This window comes from Lipotes vexillifer, unplaced genomic scaffold (assembly GCF_000442215.2).
Source record: "Lipotes vexillifer unplaced genomic scaffold, Lipotes_vexillifer_v1.1 scaffold202, whole genome shotgun sequence".
Taxonomy (NCBI): Eukaryota; Metazoa; Chordata; class Mammalia; order Artiodactyla; family Lipotidae; genus Lipotes; species Lipotes vexillifer.
This window is the reverse complement of record NW_006777228.1, coordinates 91497-103179: the sequence shown is the minus strand read 5'-3', so window position 1 is coordinate 103179 and position 11683 is coordinate 91497. Positions and strand designations below refer to the sequence as shown.

The 11683-nt window shown below is 32.1% G+C and overlaps 1 protein-coding gene and 1 pseudogene across 2 annotated transcripts in view; one reads left to right on the top strand and one right to left on the bottom strand.

Annotated features, from left to right (window-relative positions):
• Positions 1–4243: 4243 nt before the first annotated feature.
• The window catches only part of IPMK (inositol polyphosphate multikinase), a 39725-nt gene continuing 32285 nt past the window's right edge, over positions 4244–11683 (bottom strand). The window contains exons 5-6 of the mRNA XM_007450824.1: positions 7436–7517; positions 4244–6195 (exon numbers count right to left, since the gene is read on the bottom strand). Of these exons, the coding sequence (XP_007450886.1) occupies positions 5573–6195; positions 7436–7517 (705 nt within the window). The 3' untranslated portion in view covers positions 4244–5572. The remainder of the gene's footprint in view (positions 6196–7435; positions 7518–11683) is intronic.
• LOC103080555 (40S ribosomal protein S27 pseudogene) lies at positions 10480–10828 on the top strand (annotated as a pseudogene). The gene has a single exon (XR_014368610.1). The product of XR_014368610.1 is annotated as a 40S ribosomal protein S27 pseudogene (transcript).

Sequence of the window (11683 nt, the reverse complement as noted above, 5' to 3'; positions counted from 1 at the left end):
GGTTTCAACTGGGTGAGTCCACTTATATACAGATTTTAGATAAATATACAGTAGGCCCTCTGTATCTGCAGATTTGAAACCCATGGATATGGACTACTGACTGTACTAGCTATTTTATATGAGGGACTTGAGCACCCATGGATTTTGGTATAGGTGGGGGCCCCTGGAATTAATCCCCGGTGAATACTGTGGGTGTGTACTTCACACAGAACTGCTTCTCCCCACAGTTCACAGCACCAGCATAAAAGAGTAACGCCATTACCACCTTTGAGAGCTCTGACTCACAACTGCTGTGAGTCTGTGAATTGTTCACCCCTTTACATGCTATTCAAAACTGATTCCCCTCTCCATCCCTGCTGGATATTGGTAAGTGTACAACATAGCCCCAATAACATTTTTCCCACATTTACATGGTTTTCTTCTACCGGACAGCACGTATCTCGAGGACAAGTACTAGATCCCTTATTCAACTTTTTAAAATCTCCAAAGGCCAAATACACTGCCTGATAAGGCATAGGTAGGTATTGGACTGTGCTCTCTCTTTTTAATTAATGAATGGAAAAAAAACAAACTTGGTCACTAATTAAGTAACTGATTCATGTAAAATACAAACAAAAATATCTTACCTAGTCCTGGTGTTTTTAAATTACAGTATATATTTCCACAGCCAAGTCAACTTGTTTCTCCTATAGTCTACTTCTCCTACTAGATTGATTCCAAAGATTTTAGACTATGATATAAAAAATAAATATTCAAACAAAATAGTTTACATACTTTTTCATTTCCAATGCATATGCTTCTTTCCATTAACATCCCGTCTTAATCATCTTTGAATCTCTAATGATCCCTATAGTTTTTGGTATATAACATGTACTCAAATATTTGTTGAATGAACAAGTTATTTTCAAACTACTGTGAGTTTGTTAGCATATTACAATTAATGAAAAAAGCTCCAATGCAAAACATTTTAATAGGCTGTCAAATATACAGTAATTAGAATTATCTAAATATCACTTATATAAAAATCGGTATATCACATTAGATGATTCTATAAAATAAAAACACAAATCACACATTGACAACAACCCCTGCAGTCCAAGAACCCCCCATCAATAGTACAAATTACAAACACATTTTTTAAAAAGACATTGTTTAGACATTTAAACCAAAGTAACTTTGACTAAATACATTCATTCATCAAGTACAATAAATTTAGCATAGTCACTAATAACACACAATTTTAGGTGCAATTTCACATGCTTTCATATATCTTCCAGTTCAGTTCCCACAGTAAAGTGTCTTTGTGCACACCATATCCATTTATATGCAGGTGCATCATACATCATACTTAAGACTATTTCACTTCATAATTAAACGTGTTAATATATATTGTAAGTGAATACCAGGCCAAAATTTAACCTCAGTGATGACAAATTTAACAATTAAAAATATTCTTTACAGTATATTCTAATTTGTTTAATCGCATGAGTACTATTTCCTCTTACTAAACACTATCAAAATAAGTAATAAGAATTTAAATATTAACTCCAGAAACATGGAGACTCCAACCTTCTTAAAATATTAACGAGCATTTTAAGTAACAATACAATCATTCTGTAAGTCAAAAAAGTAATTTCATATTCATTGCCAAATTTAAAATACAAATGATTTGAAGATTGAGCCCTAAAATATTTGCAGTAAATTGTAAAGTACAATTTTTAAAATGTGCAGTAATTTGCTTGTGAATATGTAATGGAATGTTTTTCACAGTAATGTTATGTTAAAACACTATTCTACATGAACAGTCTAAGTAAACGTACCTTTACCAGCAAAAGTGAAAAATTAAGGCCTTCTAATGCTATCTATAATTATTACCTGAACTCAAATGTCAAATAGAGGTTACAATGCTGCAAAGTATTATTTTTAACCTCTTTAACATATTGTTAGTTGCTTCACCTCAACTCAATTATTACCTTATCTTTACACAAAGTTGAATGCTAGTTAACTTTATTATCTTTAAATAAGCATGTCTCCATATCTCTATTTTAATTTAGCCCCCAACCCACCCCCATCTAGAGAGAATGCTGGAAACGGTTAGGGCTTTGTCTGATATTGCATCACAACTATATATTCAGGGGTTAAAAATGTCACATGTATATTTCTGAATGAACTAAGATGCCTGGCCTCCATACACAACATTACTTGTTTTCCTAAAGCATTAATAGACAATTGCAACCTCTTTACATGACCAAATTGACTTTTTTTAATTGAAGTCTAGGCTATGAAGACATTACAGGATGTAATGGAAGGATAACCAAGGCTACAAATATATCAAATCAAGGTTAAAGGCACTGGATAAGGAAGATTATTACAAAGCATTGTAAACAATTTTTAAAGCAAATCAAGTTTTAAAGTATCAAATGCCAAACTACTAAGAGCAAATGGTACTAAACTGATGACAATGCTTTAAAATAGTGGACAAAATTTCTGTAATTTCACAAATAAAATTCTTTCATTGTTCTACAATTTTCTTTCATCCTACATCATCTTTAATATTCCAAGTCCTAGAAACAAATATGTTTCCAGTTGCATGAAACAAGAAAATGGCAACTGAGATATCTCTGAAAATTAATTCTATCTTCTCAAGTTACATTATTAATTTGATGTGTATACGGTATAGAGATATGAAGAACATCATCTTGGAAATCATAAAATAGTAAATTATACTCAATTAAAATCATAAAAAAAGATCTTATTCAGTTGAACACAATCTAAAACCCCACAACAGCAAATTGTAGTGTAAAGAGGCATAGTAAGTACAATTTCCAGACACATAAAACAAATAACAAATACTGAGTTGAAAATACCACATGCTCCATGTTACAGTCATTTAATACACACATTTCCACAACTGTTTCTTGAAAAACTATTCAGATAAAATATTTAGCATTTATCATCAATTTTAATTTATTTGAATCTATGTAACTTCATCCATATTAAAATATCAATTAATGTAATACTTTATTATAAAACTATTGTACAATTTAAATTTTTATTAGAGAAATGTATTATTCACTATCCACAATTTCTTAAAGTCCTTTTCATGAGTGCATTCCATAAGAAATACACTAAAATCATTTATATTTCCTAGGGGGAAAAAACTACGGTAATCCTATTAACCCAAACTATAACCTTATTATTATTTCTTGAACATTTAAATGTTTAAATATGCTTGGTGAATAGTGATCATTCATCCCCACAGTGGTAAATTTTAGCATAATGTTAAATGACTGGACTAGACAGTAAAATAGTCACATGTAGATAACACAAATAGATGCTTGTTGTTACATGTAAGCTTACTTATAAAGTAACATAAAATGGGCATTGGATAACAGTGAAAAAAAATGTAAACAAACAGAATTAAATGTGAATCCCTTCCCTGAAGAACAAAAGATAAGTGTTTCTTGTTTTATTAAAACAAAACATTATCTATTGTATCAAAAAGGTAAGACACTGATTATACAAAACTAAATTTCCAAATATGGATAAAGAAAATAAGGAACTGATTCACACTTTATTGAGCTAAAATGCACAAAAAATCTGATAATACTTAAATTTATTAAATTCATTGTACATATAGGTTGATACCACCCCACACACACACACACACACAAAGTCTCTTGTTTTGTTAAGATTCAAAATAGTGTTTAAATTAAATGAGCTTAAGATTTATTGAACCACTATCCAAATAACAACAACAACAGAAGTCTACACTGTGGGACAAAAAAGGTAAAACTAAAAAATTTCTATTAACTATGACTTGAACTTCATCCCCACAAAAAAAGCTATGGCAATACCCATTTAGGCAGCAGAGAAAAATATGAAGTCCTTATGGAAAACACCTACACTGACTCCAAATAAAAAATGTTAAATAATCAAATTTTGCTATAACAAATGCATATGAATTTTAAAGGTATTCAGGGCTAATAAATTTACTAAGCACAGAATCCATAGGGCATTTGTTACTTTTCTTTGTGCTCAGATACTTGCAAAAGTACACTCAGAGAGGGTTGGGAAGGTGAGATAAACATAAAATTGTGATACTTTCCTTCACACTAAAAAAAGCCCCTTGAATTTAAAAGTTTAGTTTGTAATTTTGGGGGGCAAACAGTCTAACAGTTCACAAGTCTAAAACAATTTCCAGGAATATGGCAGAACTGTTAACTACTTAGATGTTTTATTAGTGAATCAATGTGCAAGTAATGAAAACAAAAATATTTAACGTATTTGCAAATTTAATTTCAAAGTTCTGAATGTTTCCAATAACAAATAACTAGTTATTTTTTTAAAGGGGTGGACGTGAAACACAGATAATACTTACAAATCTAATTTTTCCAAGAAAAAGAGTACTGCCCCCCTTCCATGAAGTTAAATTATAATTTCTCTCTTGAATACAATATACAACTGTTTTAAGTAAGAATGAAACAGAAGCATGAATTTAGACATGTACCAAACTCTGTATGATGTACTAATATACACACAGTATTTTTTATAACACTCACAATACTGGATGTTGTTCTTCACTGCTTATTAGAATTGAGAAACACTTTTTAGCAACACATATTCATACCACTGCTTAACTAAATGGGGACATATAAATACATTAATTGTAAAAGAAAAAAACTCTCGAAAGTTATTTAAAGGAGAAATAAGAAGACGAGCTTCAATCATCCACCTTTTTGAAGCTGTAATAATAGGTATTATATGGTTTATAATACTTGTCACAATGTAGTAAAATTCCAATTTTCCCATAAAGATTTTTTTAAAAAAACATTTTGTTCCTTGCAAATAACTTCTCTCTTCCCTAACCTTGGCAAGACTAATTATTAGTGCCCTTAATGTCAAGACTTTTGTTGTTATTGTTGTCCATTTCAATGATCTTTTTCAAGAAGTATTTTCAAATATGTATATAAATGGAAATTAAAGTGAAAATCTGCTTTTGGAATACAATGATTCTAAATCATTTTACTTCTAAGAAGCACCTTTTGATATGCTGGCCTGAACTTTTAATATAAAACCGAAACAGTACTTATTTCTGTAGAATTTTCTCCAGTTTTAATAACTTCATACATAGCAATACTAAGGATATCAACCTGTGCTTTCTAGATTTTTGAAAGTGTTCTAATAATGTAATGAGTTTAGATATGGCTCATTGTTAAGGGTGGGTGGACAGAGATTTCACAATAAATTGGCTACAGAAAGCTAACTAAACTCATAATGACAGTAATGGTTTGCATTTTGCTTAAGCCAAATAGATGTTTAAGCCACGTACCACCACATTCCCTGCTTAACATTCCTAAGTTTCTTTATTCTTTATAGTTTTCTAAAGAACAAATAATTAGTTTTCCTGAGTAAGATTATAAAAAAGTTAACCCTTCTACCAAAAGTATAAAGACAAATAAAATGTAGACTCACAATACAAATTTTTTACACAGCATTACAAGTGCAGAGTTATTAACTGCTGCTCTTCATTATGATTGCCCCACCCCTTTAAAAGATTGCAGCAAAGGATTCAATTGTCTAAAATACTCTGCAGTACAGTAATTAAATGCTTTAGCCCATAAACATATCCCTCATCTACTGTGTTGCTAGGGAACACATGAGCAAAGTCTATCATTCGCACTTCTACTTCCGCAATCTCTTGACAACCAGTGGGAAGATGGTAGAAGACCTTTTCCAGTTGGGAAAGTACATTTCCGTTTAAATGTTCCTGTGACATGCTTTTCCACCCATTGTCATGCTCTATATTCTCAACTTTCAACGAAGTCTGACTGTGATGCTTTTTGGAATACATTTTTCTGTGGCGAGCATATATTTTGGACAAGCTTTTGCCCACTGAAGCCTCTATTTTTCCATTCGCTGTGGAACTTAACACATGAAAGTTATTATTGTACTCCAGTACATCTGTGTCTGAGAGCTGTCCTTTGGACAAAAACTTTTCTGCTAAAGTTCTGTCATTCAATTTTGCAGTAGTCGGCTGAGATGAACCTTCATAAACAAACAGTAATGAACTTGCATAAAAGTTAAGCTGCTTCTGGCTTTTAAACCACTGCAGAATATTCTCAATCTTCTGAATACTGGCAGCAATAGCGTCTTTTCTTAAGCAGAATCCATTATGAAAAAAACGGGAGACTCCTATAAAAAGGAAAATACTAGGATTATATTGAAATTATGAAATAACTATCACTTGGGAAGTAATCTCATCTTAGATACAATTCTTTAATTTTCTCCCATCAGCCCCTGCAATTAAGTGAACAGATAAGAATTCTAGTCAAACACAGAGTCTTGGTGCTCAACTTAATTTCTGGTGAAAATGTTCTTGCTAGAAAACATATAAATGACACTTATGTAACATGAAATACCTTATTTAGACAAAAATTTACTACAGGTAGACTGCTAGTTTAGTGCTCTCTCTATACAGTCTCTTAAGGAACAGGATTCCAAGATTTGCTTCATTTGCTATTATGAGGAATTTTACAGTAAGATTACATATTTGTTAGAATCACATTCAAGAACTAATCTAGAACCTTGAGTCAAATCATAACCATTTTTAATGATGTCAACAGCCCATTACCAAAATACCAAACCATGACTGTACTTAATTTATGTTCTCGAAAATATTTATTAAACCAGTCTTTTCACAAAAGTTGAGCTCACTTTGGGGACTAGTACTACTCCAAGTTGAGTATGTTATTCAAAATTGAGACATTTACATGTTTTAACCTATCAGATTAGGCCTCTTATAAAATTATTTATGCATATTTTATCATATTTGGGAATTTATGGATACATGTAATTAAATTTTGCCGTTCCCCTAATTCCGGACAGAAACTGCTAAAAAATAGTCATATTAGCCTGAGAAATATTTTAATAAAGAGCCAATCTGGGGATTTCCCTGGCAATCCAGTGGTTAGGGCTCCATGCTTCCACTGCAGGGGACATGGGTTTGATTCCTGGTCAGGGAACTAAGATCCCACAATCTGCACAGCATGGCCAAAAACAACAGCCAATCTGAATATTAGCTTGCTATTGGTTAAGTATACCAAGGCAAATACTAATTGTTAAGGGCACACTATAGATGATTATTTTGTATACATAAAATAAAAACTCTTCAAACTATTTATATCACGCTTAAGTTCTGCCCCATCTTGGAGAGAGCTAATAATAAACTTTAAAAGAATATTATTTCTGGAAATCTGTGCTATCACTGCTTTTATAATATCTTGGCCATAAATATTTTAGAAGCATATATGTTAAGACTTTACTGTGAACTGAATCATTATACCAAAGGAGAATTAAAACTGAAATCACTTTAGAATTATTTTGATAACTGTGTAGTAATAAAAGCAGTGAAGTATGGTGTTTCAATCCTTACCATCCTTTAGAGTTTCTTTTGTTAAGCTTCTTCCATAGTGCTGGTTTTGTGTCTCATAGCTATCAGAATGAACATGATAAACCTGTCAGGAAAAAAGCACTGAATATTAAACACTAATACTCCTTGACCCAGGGCTGGGAGTGAGGAGCAGTGGACAGAATCCCAGCAATGCAAGGATAGTTAAAGATGGGAAGATCTACTCATATAATTCATTCTAATGGAATTAAGATGAAAAACAAAAATCACATTGTCTTATCATGCTGAAAAGGCATTTAGCAAATTTACATCCACTATCAATGAAAACTCTTTAAAAAGACAGATGAGTACTTCCAATATGAAAAGAATTATCCATCTCAATCCACCAAAAGTTAGCCTCAAGTTTAAAGTAGAAATAAGGAAGCATCTGTCCTAAAATACAAGAAACTTCCACAAAAAGTACTTTACCACAATGTGTTTTATCATCATTATTACCTAATATTGTTCTGGAGTTTCTAGCAAATGCAAATAGATAAGAGAAAGAAATAAGAGGCATAATAATTTGAAAAGGCGGCAACAAAAATATTACTCTTTGTAGATAATGGTTGTATATTGGAAAATCAATTTAAAAACTAACAAAAACAATAAAAACTTGAAATGGTGACAGTACAAATTAGTAAACAGAAAATAAGCTTTCATATATACAAACAACTGGCTAGAAAATGTAATGAAAGACCCTACTTACAAATCAAATAAAAAAGAAATAAAACATAGGAAAAAAATAAAAAAGCCTAAGATCTATATAAAGACGTCTTTAAAACACTCCTAAGATATACACATAAACACATACCCATGTTCTCAGAAAGGAAGATTCAACATCATAAAAGATATAATTAATCTAGAAGTAAAATCAGATTATAATAAAACACCAACAATTATTTTAATCATATAAGCTAATTTTAAAGTTCATATAGAAAATCAAGAATTGCTAAGGAAAATCCAAATAAGATCAGTAAGGAGGGACTAACCTTGCCATCCTACTAGATATTAAAATATATTTTATTTATACTTTTTCCAACTTTATTGAGGAATAAATTACAAGTATAATTGTATATATTTAAAGTATACAATGTGATTATTTGGTATACATATACATTGTGGAATGATTACTAAGATTAAGAAAATAAACACATGCATCACCTCATACAGTTAACACATTTTTAGTGTATGTATGCAGTGAGAATGCTTAAAATCTACTCTCAGCCAATTTCAAGTATACAATATCGTATTATTAACTAAAGTCACCATGCTATACATTAGTTCCTCAGAACTTATTCATCTTATAACTGAAAGTTTGTACCCTCTGACCTACATCTCCCCATTTCCCCCTTCCCTAAATCCCTGGAAACCCCCATTCTATTCTGTTTCTATGAGATCAGCTTTGTCTTTTGGGTTTCTTTTTTTGACTCCACATATAAGTGCTACCACAGAGTATCTGTCTTTCTTTGGCTGGCTTATTGCATTTAGCAAAATGCCCTCTGGTTTCATCCGTATTTCCTTCTTTCTCATGGCTGAATGATATTCCATTGTTTAAAGAGGCACATCTTCTTTATCCATTTATCTGTAGACAAACACTTAGGTTGTTCCCATATCTTGGCTATCGTGAATATTGCTGCAATGAACATAGGAGTGCAGATATCTCTTTGGGATAGTAATTCCATTAAAACGTACTTTAAAATCAAAAACATGAGAAGCTTGTATGTGATAATGGTATCTTAAACCAGTAGAAAAAGATGGATTATTATTAAATGGTGTTAGTATGATTAACTAGTGATCTGGAAAAAATAGGTTGTATTTATAACTTATACCAGGATAAATTCCAAATACATCAAAGATCAAAGTGAGCAAAATAAAATGCCTCCCCACCCCAAGATAGAAGAATCCTTGAATAACTGATAACTAGGGAAGGCATTTCCAACTAAAACTCAAAAATTTCTACCACATACAATATGTTTTTTAAAATGTTCATAGTGTTTCTGCCATTCAGAAATAGAAAGACAAACAGAGAAAAGGTATTTGAAATTTATATGATGAACAAAGGGCATGTTTACTCTTATGGGAAAATGAACAACATATCTGAAGAGTTCACTGAAATCAAACAGCTCTTAAACATACCAGGAACACAGCCTACCCCAAAATTGTGGCAACTAAAAATGCCTCCAGACACTGCAAAATGACTCCCTGGGGAATAAAACTGCCCCTGGTTCAAAACCACTACTCTAGATATCAGGCAGACTGCCAATATCTACCACAATTATAAATGCATACAAGCTCAGCAATTCCCCTCTAAGAGCTTATCCCATAAATACCCTAGCACACTGGTGGAATGAGGTAGGTCTCCGGTTAGTCATTTGTAACATTACTTGTGAGAGCAAAAGACTGGAAACAAGTCAAAGGATCCATCAAAGTAAGATGGTTAAACTATAATACTGTGCCACTATGGAAAAATCTTCATATGTTAAGCAAAAAAAAAAAAAAGGCAAGATACAGAACAGTGTTCAAAGTAGGTAGGTTTTGCAATAAAGGAATACATATATGCAGCATTTACTTGTATATGTTTAAAATACTTCTGGAAGGATACACTGGAGAAAAAAATCACTATAATATAGTATCCTGTGTGCAGAGTGACTTCTCACTGTATATATTTCTATACTTTTTGGAGTTTGAGCCATTTAACAATGTATCTCATCAAATTTTAATTAAATATTTTTAAGAAGCATTAAGAATACATTGCTTTAGGGACTTCCCTGCTGGTCCATGCACACCCATGCACGGGACCCGAATTTGATCCCTGGTCAGGGAATTAGATCCCACATGCCACAACTAAAGATCCCGTGTGTGCCGCAACTAAGACCCGACAAAGCCAAATAAATAAATAAATATTTTAAAAAAGAAAAAAAAGAATACACTGCTTTAGAATCTGATATTTTATAACTTTCAGTCTGATATGGCTAATTACCATCTATCTCAAATGCTTCACTTTATTCAAAACGTTAAATTAGCTTTCCGACGGTGACGACCTCCCCACGAGAACATGCCTCTCGCAAAGGATCTCCTTCATCCCTCTCCAGAAGAGGAGATGAGGAAACACAAGAAGAAGCGCCTGGTGCAGAGCCCCAATTCCTATTTCATGGATGTGAAATGCCCAGGATGCTATAAAATCACCACCATCTTTAGCCATGCACAAACAGTAGTTTTGTGTGTTGGCTGCTCTACCGTCCTCTGCCAGCCTACAGGAGGAAAAACAAGGCTTACAGAAGGGTGCTCTTTCAGACGGAAGCAGCACTAAAAGCCCCTGGAATCAAGATGAATGGGAAACCATCCCAATAAACACATTTTGGATTAAAAAAAAAAAAAAAAAAGTTAAATTAGAACCGTGTTCTTACACACACTTACAGCCTAGTAAAGAAAGATAATTTATCTTGAACAAAGTGTTACTATGAATAGAAGAAAGCATTTCATAAATACCAAAATTACATTTGACTACAGGAAAAACTATTTTTATAAGAACAGTTAATCATAACCAAAATGTGTTTAAAAAAATATACTCATGTTCTCTATGCACAGAAATACGTGTAAAAGAGGATTTTCAAAGTGACAGAGGTATTAACTAATGCTATGTGGCAATCATATGGCAATATACAAATGTAACAAATCAATATGTTGTACAACTCAAACAAAGACAATGTTATATATCATTTATGTTGCAATAAAAAGGATGAAATTGAGAAATTAATAATCTGAGGAAATATATTAAATAGACACAAAAAACAAGTGAGAATAATTTTCAAATACCCGGTCATGTAAACTAAAAACTAGGAAATGTACCAAAAAAGAGGATTCTCAAAATTGTCACCATTCTACTATTCAGGGATGTATTTTCTGAGCTAAGTTAGATTTCACATATGAAAAATCTAAATTTCACAAATAGACTAAAGCTAATTAGTTTCAGTGGGACTCCTTTATTGATATTCTCTCTTCCTCTATTTACTTATTTTTATTTATTCATTTATTTTTTATTGAAGTACAGTTCATTTACAATGCTGTATTAATTTCAGGCATCTCTATTTACTTCTACTTTACTAGTTAAAGCTAGAATATAAAGAGGTCTGAGAATTTCTTCAGTCTCTACCAGTCCAGTCTTGGTCAATCACAAAGATATCTGTAAATCAAAAGTTACAGGGCTTCCCTGGTGGCGCAGTGGTTGAGAGT